The sequence below is a fragment of the Sus scrofa genome, chromosome 13, assembly GCF_000003025.6.
Source record: "Sus scrofa isolate TJ Tabasco breed Duroc chromosome 13, Sscrofa11.1, whole genome shotgun sequence".
Lineage (NCBI taxonomy): Eukaryota > Metazoa > Chordata > Mammalia > Artiodactyla > Suidae > Sus > Sus scrofa.
The window spans coordinates 35,879,780-35,904,164 of record NC_010455.5 but is presented as its reverse complement, the minus strand read 5'-3'; the positions used below and the strand labels follow the sequence as shown (position 1 = coordinate 35,904,164).

General features: G+C 50.6%; 1 protein-coding gene across 14 annotated transcripts in view; it reads right to left on the bottom strand.

Annotated features, from left to right (window-relative positions):
• Window positions 1-24,385, bottom strand: part of CACNA1D (calcium voltage-gated channel subunit alpha1 D) — a 342,950-nt gene that overhangs the window by 7,319 nt on the left and 311,246 nt on the right. For 10 of the 14 annotated variants that reach the window (XM_013981776.2, XM_021068969.1, XM_013981775.2 and 7 more), the window contains 8 exons: window positions 23,910-24,012; window positions 23,576-23,677; window positions 19,198-19,328; window positions 6,179-6,295; window positions 5,116-5,483; window positions 4,396-4,422; window positions 3,112-3,261; window positions 2,295-2,464 (listed from right to left, as the gene is read on the bottom strand). In XM_013981776.2, coding sequence (XP_013837230.1) covers window positions 2,295-2,464; window positions 3,112-3,261; window positions 4,396-4,422; window positions 5,116-5,483; window positions 6,179-6,295; window positions 19,198-19,328; window positions 23,576-23,677; window positions 23,910-24,012 — 1,168 coding nt within the window. The remainder of the gene's footprint in view (window positions 1-2,294; window positions 2,465-3,111; window positions 3,262-4,395; window positions 4,423-5,115; window positions 5,484-6,178; window positions 6,296-19,197; window positions 19,329-23,575; window positions 23,678-23,909; window positions 24,013-24,385) is intronic. The other 4 variants (XM_013981779.2, XM_021068971.1, XM_021068970.1 and 1 more) reach the window with 1 other exon arrangement.

Sequence of the window (24,385 nt, the reverse complement as noted above, 5' to 3'; positions counted from 1 at the left end):
CATTGTAGAATTCCAGAGATGCTTGCTGACTGCCCAGTTCTCACCTTTCAGACCTCCTGAGTGTCTCTGGGGAGAGCATCTTGCGGATACGCCCATGTTGTGTTTATACTTCATCTGCCACCTGCCCTCATAGCTCAACCAGGTAATAACCACACTCTTGTTGGGAAAGACCCAGCTTCCCTAGCCCGGAAGACAAAACATACAAGAAAGGACACCTCACACTTTAAAGAAAGTGGTTCGTTGTCCTGTTAACAGCCACTTTGAAAAGAGGTTTACAAATAGGTTGAGTGCTGACAAGATGATCACAGGACACCAGGCCTGGGAAATTGGTCTGAATTTTGGCCCTGAGCACAGGACAGAGGCCTCGCTAGGACACCACCCCTCACAGGCGCTGGCACCACAGAGCTGCCTCAGTGGCCTTACTGGTGGATTGCAAGGCAGCAATGAATTCACTCCTTTCTAGAACCCTGCTTTCTGAGCTCATGGGGCATTTGTCATACTCCAGCAAAACTCCATACATGCCTCATTTCTGCACTGGAAAACTGCAGGGACTGGCTGGGAGGTGCCCTGGCATCCTGGGACCACAAAGCTGCAGGAGTGGGTTTTTATGACGGCCCAGCTCCCAAAGTGAAAGGAGCCCAGGACGAGCCCTTTTTGGCCACTGCCCAGTGGCGAGGGACCAGACAGACACCAGTCCTGTCTCACGGGCCCTATGCACACCATGGGGCCTGCCAGGCCTCCTCATCCAGCTGCCTTCGTGGGATCCAGACACCTGTCGTCCTCATCAGCCAGCCTTCCCTCGCCGTACCACATGAGGCTGAATTGAAGTGTCTAAAGAGGAAGACAGGCCTCCCTGGTCAGTCCAACTTCTAGGACCCTCCTAGGATCAGATGGGGAGCCAGAGGGTCAAGCCAGGAAAGAAAACCACCATCGCTCTCAGAGAGTGCCTTTCAGTGTCGGAAATGGGTCCACAGATGCCAATTATCTCATTTGCTCTGCACAACCATCACTAATGGAGGAAGTAGTCTCACTATAGCTGAGAACACAGGATTCCATGTTCTCTCTGCCCAAGGTCTGAAAAGATGGGCAATAAGGCAAAAAAAAAAAAATGCATTTAATTTATTCACGCTTGCAAATAAAGAGGGCAGCCACTCTTGCCCGCTCAGGGTCCTTGCTTTACAGATGTGGCGCCTGTGAACGATGGGCATTATTGTGGCCACCAGAGGGAGAAAGGGAGATCACAGGAGAGCAGTGGCACTTAGAGCTGCCAGGGGCCTCCACCCAGCCTGGCCTGTGTGTGTGTCACCCAGTACTGATGGAGCCCAGAACTGCTCTGTTTAGCAGCTTATGTTTGGGGCTGTGAAATTAAATATTAACCATGGAAATGGGTCTGATTATACTCCCCAGCAAGCCTGTGACAGCTGGAGGGACACAGGCCCTGGGCACCACCCAAGTGTACTTACTACTGTGCACGTAGACACACAGAGCCGAGGAGTCCTGGCTGTTTTGGCTTACTGATTAGAGTCCAGCCTCAAAATATTTCTGGCCTCAGAAATGCCAGAAATGGCTACTGTTCAACTCATCCAAATGCCCACATATCCAAAATCAGGATCTGGCAGGGGCCACTGCTGCATTTCCCTGCCTGGCCCCAGTTCCTCCTTGGGGGTGACCCAGATCTCCTAGCCACCTGCACAAGAAAATCAGGTGGGAGAACAGCCAGCCCCTTCTCAGTGGGACAGGAATGCCTGCCCTTGAGGTCACCACTAAGGCCACAACCTATGCTGTGAGTGGAGAGTACTGGCGAGGAGAGCAGAGATGTGGGAAAGGAGGAGGGGTGGTGAGAACCCTCAGGTGCTCCTCAGAGACGTGGGCCTTGGTAAGACACACTTGGGCTCTGGTCCATCCTCCACGCTCTGAAGGTCAATGCTTGTCCGGGGAGTGGGCCTGTCAGCATCATGATGCGTGCCTTGCCTACCTTCAGGGCAGATCCTGAGGTCAAAGGCAATGAAGATGCACAGAAAGCCCCTCATCAGGTCCCACCTACTGTGCAACCGTGGGGCCCCACACTGCCTCTCTGTTCTCAGTGCCGAAGCGTTTCAAGCCGTACTACGTGGCACAGAGATGAGAAAGAAAGGAAGGCCAGTATTATCTCCAATGAAGGGGACAGTCACAAGGCTTGAAGCCCCCTACCCTGACATAGCAGGACCACATCCATCACCACCCTGGGCCAGGGCAGGGGGAGAGGCACACGGCGCTCTGCGAGCCTTCCCCCCAAACAAGAAATCTGGCCTCACATGTTGGGGTGGGAGGTAGTAGGCGTCTCCTTGGAGACCTCCGGGAATCATAGCAAACCGGTGAGTCATCGTCCTCTGAGAAGCTTTGAGGGTGATGGTAGCCTCGAGGCCGCTCAAAGTCTAAGCTGCTGCCTGGATATCGGTTGTAGTAGCCGCAGCCATAGCTTTGCCTGGTGGTCAAAAAGGCAGAGAGAGAGAGAGAGAGAGAGAGCAAAGGGCATGTGAGGTCCTAGTTAACGCGCCCTCTTAGCTGGGACAGACCCCCCTCTAGTCTTCCCACCTCAGTGGACACAGTAGGACGAGCTGAGAACTAGGCAGTCCTCGGCTCCATGGAAGATTCTAGATGGCAAAGGGCTATTACAGGGCAGTTCAGGACAATAGATCTGGGATGGGTGAGGAGCTGGTGTTTTCCCTCCCGGGGCAGCCTCAGACCCGGGTCAGACATGAATCACAGGTGCCCTGCAGGCTTGACTACCACCCACTTGCTTCTTCATGGAGAACCCACTCCTGAGCGTCTGCCCTCGGCCAGGTGCTGGGCAGGGCTCCCGGGACACGAAGGTGCATGAAGCATGGTCCCCACCCTCGAGGAGCTTAGCAAATACTTCTTGCGCACAGGATTCTAATGCAGGCTGGTGCAGGTCAGTGCAGGAAGACAGGGGCTTGACTTCTCTAGTGGCCTGGAGACTATGCTCCTGTTTTGCTTCCCAGGACAGTCTGAGTGCAGTCACAGGTGGTCCATGGCTCCACAAGGAGCAGAGCCCCAGAACCAGGAAGGGGAAAGCTCTCCTAGCAACAGCCCAGGCCCAGCACCCCTCACCTGCTCCCGGTTGGTGAGCTGTCATCCTCGTAACATTCCTCACCACTGAAATACTCCCGCTCCCCCAGGCAGCGGGGGTCCCTGAAGTAGCTGTGGATCTCGGGGTCTTCCCGGCAAATGGTTGGAAACTGCTCATCTCCTGAGTCAGACCTGCAGTTGGGAGAGGGGGCCTGAGTGTTTGGGCAGACAGCAGACAACTCCTATAGCTGAGCCTCTGCAGTGGCCCTGCCAGAGGTGCTCCCACCTCAAGGGAGACTGAAGCCTCTGGCAATGGTGGTGTCGTGTGTAAAATACCAGCAAGGAGTTTCTCTTTCAGTGCCCTGATGATGCTAGTGTCAAACCACCCCCCACCCCAGAGGCCTAATAATCTGGGCAAAGAGCCAGAAAATGGACCTAGAGACCTGCAGTGATGGGTCCCCAGGCCACCTGCTCTGACTCCTACCCTGGCCCAGTGTGACTTCGGAGCCTCAAACAAAGAGGGTCCCACCTTTACACAGCATCTGACCCGGGGTTTTGAATACAGTGTCCTGGGCGGAGAGACTCTCCCTGACAACATCCACTGAGTCTTCAAAGACTGTCCTGCAGCAGGACTGTCATGAGATCTCCCTGAACCTAGCTGTCCTGGCCTCAGTCCTCAGGTCAACCAGCCAGGCTCTGGGACATCATGCCCTCCAAAGAGAGGACTGTGCTTCCTCCAAGCTCGTCCCTCCCTCCCGCCCTCCTCAGGCTCAAGTAACTGCTCATTTCACTTGAGATAATTAAACCAGGAGATCCATCCAACCTGTCCCCAACACGATGACCAACCCACCCCAGATGCAACTGGGTTCAGCGAACATGGAGCAGGCTGCACGACACGTGGCTGGAGGGCTGTCTGGGAGACAAAGGTGGAGGCCTGGCCCCCGGGCTTCAGGAGGTGGGGGGCATGCTTTTATGAAGCCCCCACAAGAGGCTTGATCCCCAAAAGCAGCATGTCTGCCCAGCTCCCCAGGCCGGGGGCTCTCCCAGCACCGTGGTGAGGTCTGCAGGAAGCCTGCGGGCACACTGCTCGTGAACGCCAGTCCTTAGATGGTAACACAGTCTCTGCAGATGTGCATGTGAAAGCACCTCTGCTGAGAAAGAAGCAACCATCTCTGGCGCTGAGTCCACGGCCCTGGGCTGTAACACCCTACGCTAGGCTAGCCAGCTCCCAGGGAGTTCTCATCTCATCTCAGCACTCCCAGAGGCCAGCTGGTCACATTTAGAACATACAGTTTTGAAACATGAACACAGGCAAAGAGCACATACCTAATGTAAGTTTCATAATAGCGGGCTCTATCCAGGAAAGGCATAATATGAGAGGGAGGGAGAAGATAAAAGTTAAATATTTCCAATGACACATGAAAAGCAAATGTCAAGCTACTTCCTAGAGCAGGGGTCAGCAAACTGTGGTTCACCACCCAAGTACGGGTCATTGCCTGTTTTTGTATGGCCCACAAGCTACACGCAGTTTTTTTCTGCTTTTAAAGGAATGAAACAAAATCAAAGGAAGAGAAATCGTTTCTCGCAGGTGACTATACGAAGTTCATGTTTCAGTGGCCACAAATAAAGCTTTATTGGGACCCAGCTGTCCCCACGCATTTACATATTATCTGAGGCTGCTTTCCTGCCACGACAGCCAAGTTGAGTGGCTACAATGGAGACTGTGTGATGCTCTAACCCAAAAATTCTACCTGGCCCTTTCAAGAAAGGTTTGCCAACCCCTGTCCCTGAGTAGGTGGTACAATCGGCATTTGCAGCTGCTGCTGTGTTAAGGGGCATCCCAAAGGCAGGATACAGGGTGGCAGGTGGCCCTTCCTCCTTCAGGTGTGTCAGCCAGTGCCTGGAGAAGCTGCGACCCTGACACACTCACAGTTTCTAACACAAATGCCCATGGGGACTCTCCCGCCCTGTAGCGGAGCACAGGGGAGAAAGGCCCGCCTTGGACCAACACCATGTTACCAAGTGCAAACACATTTTAAAGGTTACCTTTTAATACTGGACCTTCTGTGAGGCTCACGGCCATGCTTGTGGGAGGAATGATGCCCATTTTCAGACACATGCTCAAGATTCCCAATGCTGGGCCGCTTTCCGGGGACAACTTTGGACATATTGGCATTATTGAGATTGGCATTTGTTGAGCTGGGAACTTGCTTTCCTATGGAATTATGGTTATGATGGTTATGACACACCGAATTTCCTGCTGGAGGAAACAGCGGTTTCTCAGTATCACTTGCAGGTGGAATTGAAGGCCTTTGGACATGCAGGGGACGGTGGGTGGTATTGGTCTGCTGAAGGGACTCTCTCCTATCACTATTAACATGATTGACATGGTTTCCAAGCAGGGCACCATTTCTCTGCAAAATAATGGGAGACAACACCAGGTAATTTAACAAATATTTGATGCAGGCTAGCTATGTTAGGTAACTTTTTTTTCTACACGAACAACAAATTCTAGGTAAGCTCCGTAGGATCCCTGTAAAGCAATCTGAGTGTCTCCGTGATCGGGGTGACTGGGTGTGGCAGCTGGTCCCCCTGAAATGAGGAAGGTTAACGATTCCTGAGCTGGGGAGCAAGCGCTCGGCTGTAGTGTGCTCTTCTGGTTGCTCCAAGGCGAGCCGACTTTTGCCCCTTGAGGAGCGCTTGAGGCTGGGCGGCAGGCATGTCTCTTGGGCCGGGGGGCTGGGAAGCGGAGGGCCGGCTGGAAGATCACAGAGTTGGGCCCCGGGGGAAGAAAGGGGTAGGGAGGGCCAGCAGCTGCTAGAAAGACCCAGGATGGTCGTCCACACCGCTTGGTGGTTGTGACCAAGCTCCTCCGAAGTGGCTGGTGCGGGGCAGAGGAGCAAGCTCAGGGAAGGGGCAGGCCTGGCCCTAGAAGGGGTGCTGGTGAATGGGGAGGGTCTGCTGCAGGAGGCGTGGTCCGCAAGCCCCAATAAGCCCTGGGGCCGGCGTTCGTTCTCCAGGTTCTTTTGCGGATCGTTAACTCCCCAAACCGGACTCCTGCCCCACTATTTCCAAGTGGCCAGTGTGTAGCTAGGCGTGGAATAATTACTTTGAATACATCTTCTTCTTCTTCGCGTTTTGTTTCCTCCGGCTCATCATCTTGCAAATCACATGATATAGCACGCCGGATTTCTGGCCCAATGTCGTGCAGTGTCCTTAATCCCGCCTAGATCAATGAAAATGGCAAAACAGGTTAGCCAACGTGGGTGGCCTGGGCCCCAGCTGGGTCCTGGCTTTGCTCCTGCCTGATTCAGCTGTGGGAGGGGAAGGTTTCTCCAAAGGACAGTCCAGGGAACTGACCACTAACTGAAGGTAACTCAAGGTGTCTCTGGAGCCTCACGGGGTGTAGGGTGTGGTCAGAAGTTCAAGATGGTCCTGGGCTGGGATGCGTGAGGCCAGTGACCTCCTTTTTAGATCCTCCCACTTGCAGGGAACAGGGCCTGGTTACTAGTGCTAGGGTCTGCCGTGGCCAAGAGCCCAGGCCCGAGTCTAAATGACAGTCTACACAGGGATGGCCTTCAGAGCGTCATCTCCTGGAGCCCCAGACAGGGCAGGGAGTGTGGCCTGGCTCTTCTACAGGGAGGTGGCGAAGACTCGCTGGCTGTGTCCAGGATGATGACACCTAGTGCCGGTGCCTGAGGGCAAGCACACCACGCAGCCATCAGGGCCACTGGTTCTGCCACGAAGCCATGTAAGGAGGGAGTGACACAACACACTGCAACCACCAGCCACTCAGGACCATGACACAATGGATGGATATGCACAGACCTGGGCCGCTGTGCAGGGCCAGCCTCCGTAAGATCTGTGGGTGCCCTGGTCTGCCGTCTGTGCTCAGGCTGAGAACTTGCCAGCAGTCAGCTCCCCCGCTTGAAGACCATGACACATAGAAGGGGCTCACTGGCCTCTGGCAACAGTGCAAGAACCGCCAGGTGATCCCTCCAGGCCCCTCATAGACCTTCTGCATTTCTCCCAGGCCCTCCTCACCCTGGGCTTGGGAGAAGCCCTTCTGTTGTACCCACTTTCATGAAGGAGCGATTTGAGACACTTAGGGACTATATGGGGAAGGGGTATTGCTGGCTCTGAAAAAATTATGATGGTTTGACCATCAGTCTGAAGAAAAATGACATGCTAACAGGACAGTACAACTATTCCATCCTTTGCCATCAAAAGGCAGATATATGAAAGGGGCATTTCCTCCCTGCCGCCTGCCCAAGGCCACCCGTCCTGCATCTGGATGGCAACCCCCACTTACTGGCAGGGTGCATCTCAGCAGCCACTGAAGGCATGGAGAACATCTGAGATTCTGGCTTTGGGGGTCTCCACCTGGAGCTAATACTCCCCAGTGCCAGGGCGGCCTGCAGAGGAGGGGGCCACTTTGTGCCCCTCCTCCACTACCCCCAGCAGTAGGTGGGTGCAGGACACAGACTAAGCATTGAGACATGTTTGGCAGTGGAGGCAGTGGGAGGGGGGTGGCAGGGCAGAAGGGATAATGGCCACAGAGCCCACAGGGCTGAGCCCACTCCAGTGGGAATCTCAGACTGGTCTTCTGCAGATATCAGGGGTAGAGAAGTTAATTTAGAATGGAAAGTTGTGGGGAACTTCCCAGGAGGCGCGTATAAAACTGGCCTGTTTTAGCATGCAGCCTATGAGAGGTTGCTTTTAAAGGCTCAGCAGGCTGGGTCTGGTTTGAACCATTCTTCGAAGACAGGAGTAGCAGATCTTTCCATTTTATGAATGGTGGGGGTGAAAGAGCTGACTGGAGACAAAGCTGTAAGGTTCCCAGCTAGGAATGCTGTGGCCTTACAGGGGAGCGACACACGTGTCCTAAGGCCAAACCCAGAACAGTTCATGGTGTGGTCAGGAAGGCTGCCCCTCACTGTCCTGTCCTTCTGATGACAGGCACAAGACGCACACACATACGTATGCACATGCCCATGCATACACACACAGCTGCACACTCACGCACACACACTCACATACCCCCATGCACGCACACACACACACTCACTCTTTCCCTCTTAAGATCCCCGCCTCCAGCACATCTGAGCCTGGGAACCATCTGGCTTGGAGGCAGACCCACACCATTCTCAGGGAAACATCAAGAAGGCGACTCTAATGCCAAGTGGGTGAAAGCTCCTGCCCAGCAGGGCTGCAGGCCTGTGCAGCAGGGTCAAGCCCAGCAGTAGTGAAGAGCCTGCAATGCATCCAGGCTGCATTTTTTAGGGCACAATTATCAAGGGAAGATAAACCAAGCCAGGGTTTCACCATCTGATTTTGGATCACTGGGAAGGAACAAAGGGCTGTTACTTAGCTGAGGCTCCGCAACAAGAGACCAATTTTGAGATACCCACTGCCATTGCCACAAAACATACACAGGTGACAATGCACCAAGTCGACACTCCCAGGTAAATTATATACGTTAACCCATGTCCCGAGGCAGTGTGGGCTAGAAACACTGTTTAAATCACAAGAGATAATCCTATTCACTGTCATTCAACTGATTGGACTAGGTCTGATTAGAAGAAATAGAAAACTATTTATTTGGATAATTTTTAACATCATCCTCTGTTGACGGGTTGACATTTCACTGAAATACACATATAACATAACTGTATAACAAAAACAAAAACTGTCTCCAGCATGTCTTCAGTGATACACAAGATTAGGAGAGAGCAGTGAACAGACATAGGACAGAGAATTTGTTTGCAACATAAAATCACGGAGAAAACTGAGAGGTGGCCAAGAAGCCACTGCCAAAGACAAATAACAACAACATGTTTATTAAAGAGACAGCAAAGGAGGAGAGAAGGCGTCACTCTTCCCGGACAGGAAAGCAGAGACTTAGAAATCCTGATTACATTTATCTTGCTCCATGCAGGAAGACGCACACCTTCTAAGAGTCAGGGACTGACTTTGCTCTTTCACAGGGGATCTGAGGAAGGGCAGGGCGGTGGGCGGGCGAGGGAGGGGGAGGCGGGGAATACTACAAGGAGTAGGGGCATCTGCCACGGTGGGTAATGAGGGAAACGGATGTTCCCAAACTTGAACTGAAACGAAGCTTAAACACAGCACCCTGAATTTATTACATATCACAAAACATGATAATGAAAATTTTTCTAGCACACATATCAGGCTAAAAGGTAGCTTAGGCTGTTCCAAAAATTCCATAGGCACAAGTTCCAATTCCCAAAGCGCAGAAATCTATCTTAAACCCTTGAAATAAATTTACTTTTTTTCCCCACAGCCCTTAAAAAAAAGAACTTTTTTTTTCTTGAAATGAATACTTGACAATCCATAAAATTATCTATCCTTTCATGTGTCATCTCTGTGTCTACCTCTATTAGCAAAATACTATTTGAATTTGAAATGCGGTCATTAGCACTTAAACCAACACAATCAAAGCCATTATAAGATCATCCCATTAACATCACAGTAGAATTATTGTTCTGAATAAACACAGAATTGCTATAAAATATAAACATTATTGATTTAAGATGTCCAATCATATAAAATATTAAACAGAATCAAGCCTAGTTTCTGGTTGATTTTTAAATGCTAGATGTTCTCATAAGTATTTTGTTAAAAAAAGAGATGTTGGCGCTTTGCCTGTAGATGGCTGCTTTAAATTTTAGACACCATTTAATTGGAATTTTATAGATATTTTTTACTCTACTGAATGATTAAGTCACCAAAAGAAAAAAAAAAAAATCCCCCAAACAATAAAATCTCTCTAAGTATTTCTGAAGCAATAGCATAAAAGTATGATATTTGACCCTCCAAAAGGAACATTCATTTACCTTCCTTTCTCTTGCCCAGTTTCCGGGTTAAGTTTTTCCTACCTGGTACATTTGAAATGCTTTCAGTGCCTGTCCCCCTAAGCTAGTGCCACCAGACACACCAGTCATCTGTCAGCTCCCAGCATGTAGAGACGCCCAGAAACCCCTCCTGAACCTACACTGTAACAGTGCAGATAGGAGATGCGAGTCTCCAGTCGGGGCCGGCCCAGGCCATTCATCTTCGGGTCTGAGTGCCAGGCTTTCAGGCTCCTAGGCTCCAGCCAAAGAGCCCTCATCTGGCAGAGCCAGATCTCTATCAGAGGCAGGTCTCCCTTAGCCGGGGCTGGTCCCACATGGTCATCTCGTTAAAGACGAGCTCTGGTTAACCTTGAGCAGGATTCTGTCGGGACCCAATCAGAAAGGATCATTTTAGAGAGCTCCCCCAGCAGAGACGACTGGAGACTGGCTTCTCAGAGAATACACCTGCTCATCTACAAGCTGTCCCCTACCTCCCCCGCATGCCCACGTGCACGCACATCACACACAGGCACACCCCTTCTTTTGTCACTGCTCTTTGCCGACGAAAATGGGAGGGTGTGGCCTTTGCGTCCATTATGAACAGTCTGTGAGTATAACGGGCTAGAGTCACCAGCACAGCACTCCCGTGAGTCATGCCCAGTGATTCCCACCCTCACTGAAAGGTCAGCTGTAACCTCACCCTATAAGTTATCCTGGGGGTGGCCCTCAGCTGTATACATTGAGTTTGTTACCTTCACTCGGAAGGATAAACAAAACTTAAGAAAAAAATTGCCTAAAGCGATCTCTGACATTTTCCCTGCGAGTGATCTGACACAGCTATCTGTTCCAGTTCCACCTTGACTCTTGGTTGTAGTTTTAACACCAGAATTGGAGAAATGCCTGTAGTGTGCTGATAACAGAGAGGGTATTACTTAAAATGGGGGCTTCACAGAAATGGCAAATCATGACTTCTATTCTGATTAGCATCTTTGTACCTGTCACTGATAGCACATCATTTATCCCATATCCCAGGAGGGCGGGGGGGTGGGACAGGATTATCCCCATTTGGTTAAATGACCTGCCCACACAAGCGAAGGCTCAGCTAGGAATCTTGATCCCTAGGCCTGCTGTTCCAGTGACACCATGCGGCCCCATCTTGCTGGGTCCAAGGGAAGAGTCGCAATCACACACTCACTTATGACTGTGATCCCCCGTGACTGTGTGGTGCTGTCCAATCAAGGTGCACCTTCTGTCCACTAACTTCACAGTGGTCTGGTATCGCTAGGTCAACATGGCACTAATAGATGATCACCAGGTATCACGAAAACGGATCCTATGCTCAGCATACATCCTGTCTCCACCACGCCACTCTGAGCTGAGAGCCTTACCAACACTTAACTATCACACTCTACTTTAGACCATGGTTCCTCCAGATCAGCACAGGCAGTGAGACGGGGCCTGAGGGTGAGACTCTTGGTCTGAACTTGGCCAGACCCCTGGGACCCAGGCGGTTCTGTGTCCAGATGAGTAGGCCAGGGTTGAGGATGGGGCCTGGCGGGAGGGGGGAGGGAGGGGCGGCGGTTCAAGGTGGGGGCAGTGGTCTACACAGGAGATGGTAAAAAGGCTCCAGCACCCTTTTCCTTTAGGGGGAATATGGGGTCAATCCCCCAGAGCAGCAGTTCTCAAAGTGCGGCCCAAGGACCCTGGGGCCCCCTGAGACCTCCTCAGGGACCCATGAGGTCATTGTGATTTGCATAAGACTGGGATGCTCTCGGCTCCAAACACTCTCCATCCCTCGGCGGCGGCGGCACACACACAGCGAGAGCACAGCAGCATTTTTCAAAGGCTGCAGGAGCCTCGAGGATCTCAGCTCTCTAGCATCTTTGTGCTTGCATATTCAGTGTTTTAAAAATCTCTGTTTTAATTCCTAATGCAGTAAATATTGATACATTAGGGTCCTCAATACTTTTCAAGAGCATAAAAAGTTCCTGAGACCAAAAAGTTTGAGAACTGCTGATAACCGGCCCTCAGACAGGCAACCTCATCTTTCTTTCTCAGGCGCTAGGCTCTTCCCTCATCTGGGATTCCTGTAACTCCACTGACCTTTCTCTACTTTTGAAAGAAGCGTTCTTCTCGTGGCTTCTCCAAGCCAACCTCTGGCACAGGTAGCCTTCACTGTGCCTTAGAATGATGTGCCCTCTGACTGCCCCAAATAGCCACCTCTCCTAGGGCTACGGTGTGCCAGGGAGAACTGGCACAGGTACCTACCCAACCAAGGAACTGTGGGTGTTAGCCAGCTGCCGGCCAGGGACAACTGAATCAGGATAATTTGGGCTGGTGAGGGTACCAGGTGGGTATTAGGCAATAACACACCACAGTCAGACTCTTCGCTGTTATATAATGCAACTTTCCTTAGCTTCTTTTCAGTAATTCTATCATCTCAAAGACTTGTGAAAATAATAACTACTATTCTCAGAGAGGAAGGATCTCCTGCCTTGAAGGGGAGAGAATCCAGTTGCCCATAATCCTGTGGCTCAATTTAGTTTTTAATTAGGTCACACCCTAGAATAAGCTATTTGAGAAGAGCCTGAGGCCGCATCTTACAGCTGCTTCCCGACAACACGGGCCTGCATCATGTCCTCCATCCAGGAGCTTAAGATTTTAGCACCATGGATTCTGGTGTCGGGCACCGAGTTTGCTGAGTGGGTCTGGGAAGATTCTGACACGATTACCTTGAGTCACCTCTTACAACTTTACTACACTGAAAGCTATCCTCTCCTGCCAACGTTTTAGGAGAAAAAACAGACATGTCTGCAGTTTGACTGAAACCAAGTTTCAGAGAAGCCTGGTTTCCCTTTTGAGCAGAGGTGGCGGGAGGTGGCCTCATTTCTGATTGTCCTTCATGAACTGGCCTCAGCTACCAACCACCGCCAGGGCTATCACTCAGCAGCACAGCCAGGCCCAGGGAATGGGGGCAAGATGTTCTCTCTTCATTTAAACCACTCCCTGAACCCCACTTGGAAAGTCAGTGCTTTCCAGCCTTGGCTGATTTGGATGGACTGTGGAGAAAGGCATGTGGAAACACCAGCCGCATGAATTGCTCGGGGCTGCTCAGCTGGGGCTTTGTCATAGAGACTTAGATCTAGGAGGCAGTCACCTGGGCCTCTGAGATGGGGGCACAGACACGGGGGTGGGCACATACACTCCCTTCAGGGTCTAGTAAACTTGACATCAGAGTTAGTCAGAGACCAGAGAGATCATTGGATACTGGATAAATGCCTTACCTGTGCCCACAGGGCTGACCTGCTTCCTTTTCGGAGATACACCAAAATACACCAAATGCTTAACGGGCACATCCCAGGCACTACCCAGTCAGAGCAGAGGGGGCCCTCCAGACCAGAAGAAGGTCCATGAGGTCCCCGCCAGGCTAGGCATCTAGCCCTTTAGTTACTGGATCACGGAGGGGTTTGGGGTGAGGCTGGGATGTTTGCCAGGGCCTGAGGAGACTCAACGTGCTGGGGCCGTGGCCGTCGACTAGCAGCTACAGACCTGCTTCAAGATCTGCATAGGCATCCAATTGACTGGAATGAGCTGGCCAACTTTCAACCCCATCACTACGTCACCACCCATGCATGGTGCTGTGTCCTCTGGCCCCAAGACCTCTGCTGGGAGAATCCAGAAAACCCACCACGCATGGCTAGACTTACGACAGTCTGCACACGTGGGAGCAGAATCGGGGGCCAGGCCTGTTTCCATAGTGGGACCAGGGAGTCCACTTAAGTCCAGAGGGGTCAAATCATTTGGCATGGTGAGCCACTGGGGCCAAAGGGCAAAGGTCACGGCACAGAAGACATCATTGGAGCAGACCTTGAGGCTGGGAGGGACCCTGTCAGTCATGCACAGGACGGGCCTGGAGGACTTCCATGATCACTGTGCTTCCCAATGCTTTCCCGCCTGCTTGCTGGTGGCCCAGCACAGCCAGGAGGGGCCAGGCTTCCCCACACTCTGGGGCTCTCCGTGGCCTGTGTGCATGCACACATGCACGCGGCCACCAGTCTGCACCAGCCAGGGCTGGTAACCCTTCTCTTCTCTAGTCACTTCAGAAATTTCAAGTTTTTGCACGAAGGTTACTTTTGAATTTGGACCTGGAAATGTAAATTGGCTCCTCTGGGTCTCTCGGGCTCTGCATCGGGTGTACCAACTCCACAACCATTGTTTAGAATGGGCTGAAAATTTCAGATGGGACCCCCTCTCGAAGCAACTTCTGGGGCAAAAATCTACTCTTCATAATAGGTGGAAACACAACCTGCAGAGTTACTTCGGTTTACTTCTTTACGCGTTTCCTAGGTATCTCAAGAGGGGGAGAATTCTCTTTCTCAATGGATCACTACATTTGAGAACAGAAAAGAGGTCAAAGAAAAACAAGAATTTCTTAAAGTTCTGGTAGTAAACAGGCATACGATATTATTATTGTTGTAGTCTTAATAATAAGCAATTATACGTTCAAAGTGCTTTACAATCACTTAGCTATTCCTCACAACAGCCCTGTGAGGTAGGTCGACATTAGTACCCCCATTTTACAGATGGGGAAACTGAGGCACAGAGAGGTTAAGTGTCTTGCCCAAGGTCACACAGCAAGTGAACGCTGGAGCTGGGACTGGAACCCAGGTTCCCTGACTCCCAGTGTCCTTGAAACTAGACCACATTGCTTCCAAAGACGCATCCCCAGACTGGCTTTGAATTAAAGACGGACAATGTCGGATGAGGTTTGGGTGTGGTGGTATTTCCCGCGGACGCGTTAAGATGGAACCTGAGGTGTTGCCTGGGTTGGTCTGGGCATGCAGGTGTTATGTGTTAGTTTAAATGGTGTGTCTGAGCTTCCTGTCCCGCCCACGTCTCACCGCATCCTGCACTGGTCCCTGCAGAGAGCGGAGCTGGATGGTCAGGAGATCATGACGGACTGGCATATATAAAAGGAACTCTGTCAGCTCAGTGCCAAGGGGCCTGCCAGTCTTTGGTGTTTCGGGCAAACTAGGGATGCAGGACTTTGGAATGGAGTCAGCTGCCCACCTTAGGCAGGTCTGCTTAATCTTTTTATTAATTTTTTTTTTTTTTTTTTTTTTTTTTTTTTTTTTTACTGGCCAGCATCAGGAAGTTGTGTTCATTTCATTTCTCTGTGGGGCGGCTGCCCCCCTCCTTTGCTCTCTCTCCCTCTTTCCCTTTCTCTGAGTCTCTGCTTGGAAGGGCAAACTGTTAAGCCTTGCAGGTTCCCTTTCATGAAAAGGAGCCACCGTGAGCAGCGTCCGCGACAGGAGGCCACGGCTCCGCAGTTGAGCCACGGCCCTGCTTCCACCTTCTGGAGGAGTGCTTTGCTCGGAAGGGGCCTCCCTGGGGCCTTGGATTTGCTTTTTCCTGCATTTCTCCCGAAATGCTGTTTCAGTAGAAATAAGCCCACTTGAGACTTTTCCCCTTTCAAGGCCTTAGCCACAAACGCCTTCCGACTAACGAGCTTGGTGCTGTAGCTCAGGCCGAAAATTCTAAAGCATCCGTTCAAGCATCTGAAACAAATGAATCAGCCAGTGAAATCTCATCTGTTAGCATCTGTTCTTCTCTTAGATTAAAAAAATTAAAAAAAAAAAAAAAGCCTTTTATGGCTTTCGATGGAATCTGCTTTAAAAAAAAGACCAAAAAAAAAAAAAATCCTGCTACTAAATCTTTAGGCTAAGGTGACTAAATAACAGGGCTCCAATACTCTAGAGTTTCAGTATCTGTGGAGTATCCCATTTGCCTCAGTCTTTATGCCGGAGTCTCTCCAAGGAGGCCACATCAGGGCTGAGAGTCACTCACTTCTGGTCCACCACCCACCTTTCCGCTGTGCCACCTACATCATCAGCTGTCAACTGGGGCTTATTCTCTACAAGCTTAAGCCCAACTTCCAAACAGGTAAGAAAAAAAAAAATAGACTATCCCTCTGAAGTCTTCCTGTCATGAAGGTGGACAGGCTCCTGTCTGAGGTAAGTAGAGAAGAGTCTCCTCAGATTCCACCAGAGTGTCCTTTGCATAAAGGAAATCCTTGCACTTTGAAAGAAATGAACAAAACTTTCCCCACTTTGGGATTTTTTTTTTCTTTTTCTGTTCTTTGTGATACTGGGCTGATTCGTGTCCATATCTTGCCTGGAATTCCTCATCTAGGAGGTCTGATGGGGCATTACTGTTTGCTGGGGAGGGGACAGGGTTTCTGTGGCTGCAGAGCTGTGTTCCTTTATTTGCTTGCTCCTTGTGGAAATTTGCAGGTCACTGGGATGCAGCAACAATGGATGGAGAGCAAAGGCTGGGTCAAACTAAAGTGAACATGGCATGTAGGGAATGAGTGAGAGGAAAAGAAAAAAAAGAAAGAAAGAAAAGCCTGATGCAACTTCTCTCTGATTCCCCCTGGACAGGGGCTGGAGAGAAGGCTGGCTTTAATGGTGATGACGCATGGACAGATGGAAACTGCACACTCACTCAGACCACAGAGGCCAGAGGACACAGGTGCTTTGAGCTCCAACCCACATGTGGATCCAGGAGCTCCTCAAGCCCCCTCCCCCATGTAGAAGGGGCACTGCGGTTGGTCTGAACAGAGGGAGGCCGGATGGAGCCCCCAGGGTTGACAACCAGAGTGCATCTGTGTGCCCTTGAAAACCACTCCATTGCGGGGAGGTGGGGGAGCAGAGAAGGTGGGCCAGCTCAGATTGAGCTCAGACAGACTGCATTCTACACAGCACAAGCACGCACTGGCCTACATCCTGATGCCTGCGCTCACCCTCGATGCCCCCACTCCACTTTCCATTAGCAATTGGGTCATGGCACCCCCAGCACAGGAATGGGCAATACACCCCACTTCTTGCCAGACCATGCCCACTTTGGGGAGCTTCCTTGGGGGTCTGTGTACTCATGCAAGCAATGAGTACAATTTCTCCTCCCACTACCATGGGACCCATTTCCCTAACTGCCATGTCGTCCTGGAATATTTCCTCAATGCAGAAAGGAAGTGCCTCGTCGTGCTAATTAAATGTAGAGTGACAAATCACATTTAAAGCCCTTTCTGGAGCAGAGGAAGCCAAAAACGTAATGAGAATTATCCTTCAAGGAGACAAAAATTTTCTGTTTTTAATGTCTGCTGCAGAATCAAAGGTATTTTCAGAATATATCTGTCAGAATTATGAACACAACTTAATTTTCTAGGCTGGGTACTCAACATAAATTATAGTCACAGCCTCAACTCCCAGTGGAACCATGTGAAAATGTGTTGATATTAGTATCCAATTGAAAATATTTTAATTTCACCAAGGAAAAGAAACTTTCTATAAACAATGCCACTGAATCAGGAGAAAAACATTATTGTGACACAATGTAACAGAGCCTTTTAACCCACACCATATAAATGTAGCTTTTGCATTGTTTGAACCTTCAACTTAAAGATTCAGTGAAACCCACCCTTGAAATGTGATCATTAATTCCTACCCTGCGATGTTCAGATTTTAAAGCATCCAAACACCATATCCAGCCACCAAAGCGAGCACCGAAGCCATCTAATTAGAACTCTTGGGGACAGAGGAAGGGTATTCCAGGCCATCCTACACGCCTTCCACAGAAAAGCAAAGGGTCTCATGGCACAGTGCTACCTTGGTTATTGTAAATTACGACACAGCTATCAATGAGCGTATGTTTCCCCCTTCAGAAAAGTCATCAAGATCCACCACACCCACCAACTGGAATCTGAACACAGCAAGCAGCTCCGAGATACTCTGAAATCTGGCTAGCCTGGTCCTCCAGGCTCAGGGCTGCTTTAGAGAAGGACCTGAAGGAATATGTGAATCTAGGCTATCTTTAAGAGATGTGATCAGAGGAAGAGAGAGCAGAAATTGTCTTTGGTCAGATTCAGCATCCATTCTCCTGCCTGCCCACGGCAGAGCTCAGGTTTCATCATGAATCAAGAGGTCACTGTCACACAAGGTCCTCTCCTAACCCACCATAGGCACACACACCACCCCTCTTCCTTCACTCATTCATCGTCATTCAAGTTTCATTCTCTCTCAGCGAGATCACAGACAAGCCTTCACTTTGGTAAACACCATCCTTTAGAACACAAAACAGCGCTGGGCATTTCCCCTCTCCCCGCCCCCAAAGTGAAAGGCTATTCCATGTTGAACCTTACCCATACCAAAAAGGTCCAATTTAAGACACATTCTGATAACAGGGACATAAAAGGGATTTTAGAGTAAGTAAATTTAAAAGGAAAACATTCTTTCTCGTATTCGTGATGGGCATAACACACTCCAGACGACAGAGATGACAGGGCTTTGGATTAATGTGGACAGTAGTTTCGGACTGCTTGCCAACTTGGGTGTCTGTAGTCCTCAGCATCTTTCCCTCCTTCCTTCTCCACCCTGCTTCCCCATCACAGTGCTCACAAACTTCCCTTCTTAGCGTCTCTTCCTGCAGGTCTCCATTAGGACGTCCCCTCCCCACACACCTGCTTCCCACCCAGGGCTCTGGGCTTACCTAGGATTTTATACCCTCAGACGTGCAAACCCTGGTTAGAACCAGAGGTTCCTGAAACCACATCTACCCTCCAGGAGCCTGGGCAGAGGGCATAGGGACCAGAGGCTGGCCAGTTTGTGCGAGAACAGCATTTGCACAGCAAGCCTCAGGGCCGTCAGGAGACGACACACAGAGACAGACACACTGCGCACACACACCCACGCACACACAAGCACACACGCACTAGGAGGTGATGGATGTTACTGAGATGGACCGAAAACCAACAAGCAGTGGGGTAAGAAACAAACAGAAACAAAACAAAGCACTTGCGTTCAGATGGAAAGCTGTTTCATGGCAGCTGGGGCCCGGGCCCGGGGCCGGGGGAAGGTGGGTGCCTGCTCAGAGGACGCTGCCTTTGGAGAAGCCTGGGGGAGATGGGGTGCGAGGGCAGCTCTGGCTCCCCTCCCACCAGGCGTGTGCCTTGGCCGCTGTCCTGGGGGTCCTGCCCCCCGGGCCGGGCCGCAGTGGACGCCGATCTGATTGGGGGGCACGACAAGAGAAAGCAGGGAGGGGGAGGCACTTACCTGGTGGCCCAGAAATGGCTAGTCCACATTTGGGGGAGGGTGCAGTATCTCAGTTTAAACAAAATCCTGGTGGAACTGCTCAACCATGAATAGTCAGCTCTCTAGTGTTTCAAATAAGCTCGTAAAATGGTTAGTGAAAAAGAGAAAAAGACAAAACAATAATTCACCTGTAGGGCAATTGTGCTGTTCTTCGCAGGGTATTTTCCCACCAGTCCTTGTTCTTTCCGTTTCTTGAATTTCCTAAAGTAGTCCTGTATCAGGAAAGTGGCATAGAACTTCCCCACGGTTACCTCATCATCTAAACGGAGAGACCAGACAGAGCTCTCCCGAATCAGCACGTTTGCAGCAAGAGCCTAAAAGCTGGCTTCTGGCTAGGGGTGGGGGAGGGGCAGGACCGGGCAGGAGGCACTGAGCTCTGGGCTTAGGACACAGGGGACTAAATCTAGCGAAAAGCGAGGTTGTGCAAAGCAGTTAAGGCTCAAAATTTGAGTCAGTTACATCAACCGATACTCAAAAGTGCAGAAAAGAATATACCGGTCATGAGTTTTCATAGAGCAGCGTATTAGTAACACCATGGAGTGCCGTCTTGGTTATTGACTCAAAACAAAAAAATTACACAACAAAAAAAAGGTTCCATGGGTCATATTTTCACCCCTTGTGCATAGGGATTTGCATGTGTAATTACCACGAATACTAAGGACAATTAACCATCCAAATCCCAATGCCTGGAGATAAAGATAGAGACCTCAGAAAGGTGACAGACAAGCTCGGAAAGAGAGGACATTTCCGAAAAGTGACTGCAGACCCAGAGATTCATGTGCCCCCTTAATGCTCTGCCAATAGCCTCCATGTGCCATTTCTCGGTCTGTAATTCAGATCTGCTTGCTTTCAATACTGCAAGTGACAGCTCCCACTAACCTCCAAGTTGAGCTAACTTATTTCTGCTTTGTTCAGAAACAACCCCAGTGTGGGTCGCTGGGGAGCTGGAACTCCGCTGAGCACGACAGAGGTGATGCATGAGGCAGAATAGAGGCTCTGGCTGTCTCCTGGGAAACCACCCTGGCAGGGTCGGTGTGCCGGTGGGGGGTGGGGGGCACCGTCTGTGCCAGCAGGGGAAGAGGGGGGTTGTCTCTCCACAGGGCCTGCTTTCCCAAGGTGCTCACCCCCACATCTGCCCAGGGTCCCTGGGGCGCTGACCTTGGCTTGCAGAAGCTGAAAGGAAGAATGGCCCTTGCTCTCAGGCTTTAGCACAGCTCTCCTTGTAGCCAGGCTGCCCCTGCAACTTATGTGTAATCTGGGGTCTGGACATGCTGCTCATCTGTAAATGAGCCTAACCCCCCCACCCCCACCCCGGGCCTGGGCTCGCCCTCTCCTCCCTACTGCCTCCCAGAGGGATGGCCCAGCTCTACCACAAGGGCCACCTGTTCCTTTGGGGCTGTCTCTCCGAGTTCAAGTCCACCTCTCTACTGGGCTGCATGAGGAAGGTGGATCAACTGCAGACCCAGGAAAGAATCCCAGGGGCTCAGCCAGCCTCTGCAGGCCAGGGTTTCAGTTTATCTATGGGTTTCCACAAAAGATACTGGCTATGCTTACAGATGGCCCACCTCACCCAGGCTTCCTAACCTTTATCTCCCTTTGGCCTGGATGATGCCAGCCTGGAAGGGCCAAGGGGGCTCCTGGGGCAGGGCCTTGATGCTCCTGGCCAGAACCTGAGATGGCAGTGTGCTCAGTGGAGAGTGGACTGCGGTTCTGCCAAGGGGCAGCTCCAGGGCAGAGGTGCTCACCAAGGAATCAGCAGGGCAGGGTTGAAGGGTCACATGGCCTTCTCCACTGAGATGCTAAGCTCCTGAGACTGGACCCAGGAAAAGTCAAAGCTACAGCAGGAGGCCTCTTGGGCTCCGGACTGCAGGCAGTGATGGGGTGAGCTCTGATGGCTCTTCAGGGCGAGAAGCCAAAGATCCAGGTCCAAGAGTCAAAGCCAAAGCCAAGGAGCGCCCCTAGGAGGAGAGGGCATATTCTGAAGGAGGTGGGGAGATGCATGAAATGGAGGAGACTGAGAGTGGAGGTGAGAACACGAGCAAGATTCAGATGGGAAACGAGACAGCTCGGTACTGACAGCAGAAAGGCTGTCTCCGCAGCCAGAGCGCAGAATTGCAACCTGGATTTCAGGCTCACTCCTGAGGATGGCCTCACCAAGGTCAGGATGCCTGCGGGACCTCATATTACCGCTGTGCCAGCAGAGCCTCCTAAGATGGGCACTACTCTGCTCTGTCCCAGGGGCTTGGAAGGGGCCCCTAGCACCTACATCACTGGGTTCCAAGCACAGGGAGCGGCCAGCCTGGCTCAATCTGCTGCCCTCTGAACAGGTTACAGAGAGCCCCTCAGCCATGATGGGAGCTACCCATCTGCGGGCCCAGAGGGCCATACAAACAGTCTCCTTTGCTAGGTGCTCCATGGTGTGGGAAAGACTGGGACCCACTAGTCTACTGGAAGCTAAGAAAAACAAAGAGGCAAAGGGTGATTGCAGATGTTAAAACCTTGCCCAGCAACTCAACCAATTCAATCAGAGTCTGTTCACCAAAGCCTAAAAGTCATCACCTTTGGGAACTCAGTGATGAAAACACTTATTTGAGACTGAACCTGAAAAAGCTCTATTCTAGGCACATCTACAACCTGTGCCATGGAACTTCTGGAACATTCCATCCCCTTCTAAGGCACTGTTTTCCTTCCCAGGCTCCTCGGCGCTCTTGCTGCCGTTTTGGAAGAGGTTAACCCTGGTCATCCTAACCCCCAATCTGTATTAAGAAATACAGAGAAAAGGCCAGAGCCCACTATTTGAGCCGTGATAGTGGAAGACTATGTAGCCTTCACGAGAAGTCCAGTAGGTCTAAAAACCAATCGGTTTTTCAAAGGAAGGGAGCCACAGTCTGGACTTTTTTTTTTCCTGGTGAAATGAGAAGAAATGAAGTCTCACAGTAAAGCAAATGACTCTCTCCAGGTGAGTCTTGCTAAGATGGGCACTGGCGTAGGACAGACGGCATTGTAAGGAGGATGGCATTTCGAGAGAGATGGGAGGTCGGGAAGGGGGGGACCGTGTGAGGAAGGTTCCCCTAGACAGGCGGGCCCGCTATTCTGAAGCATGCATCTGCATCTTGAGAAACATGTAGGGGAATACAGTTGGCAAGAGATAACTCCGATTCCATGCCACCACCCTAAAACAGAATTGCTTCAGAATATTCTCAAAGACTGAGAGTTGAAGGGAATGGAGGCTGCAGAAAAAGCTCAAGCACATTGTTACAATGACTAGAAAAAGCAATTCGTCTCAGCCATGCGAGCACCTGGGTGTGCAGCTAAAAAGAAAAGAATGAAAACCAAAGAGTTGTTTTAAATGTGCAGTATCAGTTTTGTGGACAGCCAAGGTTCTTGCTCTAGGTGGGAGGTTTTGCTTTGGGTTTTGTTCTTTTGGTGTTTAGTTTTGAACACTTATTTCTTTGTGGGTCCATCTTCCCCCGGCTTTGAGCCAGTGGCCCTGCCAGCTCTGGGTGGCTCCCTCCAGAGACAAAAGTTTGTACTGCTTCTTGCTTCATGCAAGGGACAGGAGCTGGCCAGCATGCCGCTCTCTGTCCCCTGGAGCCAGAGATTGTCACATTCTCAGAAGGAGAGGCTGTGGCCACCATCCTGGCCCAGGGTTCCAGAGGTGGCTTCCGGGCTTGAGCCAGCCCAATGTGGAGGGTGCGGAAGCAGAGGTACTATAAAGGTCCGGATGGTGACAAAACACATGGAACACTTTTAAGGCTCCCAGGGCTGGGCTTGGAGGGGGTAGGGCTGAATAGAGTGTGGGTGCAGTGGCACCAAACAAACTGATCCTGCACCTTTAAAACTCGAAAACAAAACAATCCAAACACAACCACCTTCACTTGTAAGTCCATGTGTACTTAAGACAAAAATGGAAAAACAGTATCTCTATTATATATATATGTTTTATATATATATATATAAATCTGAGAAAAGTTTAGTCAGTTATTTTATGATAACAAAAGGAAATAAGCATGCCTGTTAGTTTCATCTCTGCTCTTAATTCTAATTAAAGGGACATTTTTGGTAATTACGGTAGCAGATTCAGTCTTAATGAGATCATTTCGAAAACACCATTTTCTGGAAGCTTTTCTTGTGTGTGAGAAGTTTTCAACATTTTGTTGAAGGATCCATGGAAAGGAGTTTGAAATACCTCATTGTGGGCCAAAAAACACAGGCTTTTGGTTTTGACGCCACATTATTAATGAATCCCTCCACCCACAAGAAAACCCCTGCTTCAGCAGCCTGGGTCTTGGTTTCCTTCTCCCTGAAGCCCTTCCTTTGTCTAAAATGGCCCTCACATTTTTAGCCTAAATAATGACACCACTGGCCAAAGGGCCTTCCTTAGCTATTGGCCCTAATGCTCTGGCTGATACCTCAAGCATTCTACAAACACACCAGGCTTCCTGGACGCTAGCCATGAAACCAATGTGTTGGCCAAGACCTATTTAGGAAATAAATTACACTGACCACCAGCTGGAGGGACAACTTGGTCAAGTAGTTTCATGCTGGTTTTCTTCCAGATTTTCTTGATCACAGCTCGGAGTTCCTCATTAGCTTGTTCCAGGTTCCCTGAGTTCAAAAAGCAAGAGGGGGAAACAAGCCTTGCTTCCTATGCCCAGCAATGCCTCTCTGTTCTTACTGGGGCTGCTGGTAGGCCCAGTGCAGACCTTCTCAGTGCATTCATACCCCATGCCTGGGGCAGCCCTGCCCCTTGGACCAGAAATGGCCCAGGAGGGAATCAAAGTGGAGGCGGCATCCCCTGCCCCTTCTCCCAACTGTCCTGCTTCCAGGGAGGGCTCACCTTCCGTCTTGATTTTAAGAGCCGTTCGAACCAAGGCAAACAGAGTTGCATTAAACATGACTGTCCCATCACTGTTGAGCGGCATGTTCATAGCAACCAGCCTCTGTCAACAGAAAGAAAAGGTTCTTAATAGGAAGCAAATGGCTGATGACAGCCACATCTTTTTCCATGTTTATTCTGTTCATCCCTCGTCTCTTTTCGAATCAGCACTCGATTCAACACAACAACCATTTGGGGGAACCTACCACCTGGGGGACTCTGGGGTGCCAAAGATCAAAGCTTTAGTCACAAAGCATAAATGCCGGCACTTGGATAATGAGTTCTATTTGTTTGTTTTAAACTGTTTAGTCCCCCTACTGTTCACACATTTGTCTCCCTTGCTCATTAATCAGCAGTCCCTGCGTCCTGGCGTCAGGTCTCTGCTCAGGGCACATCCTGAATGCTGTCCGGGGTGAAATGATGTACCAGCTATGAAG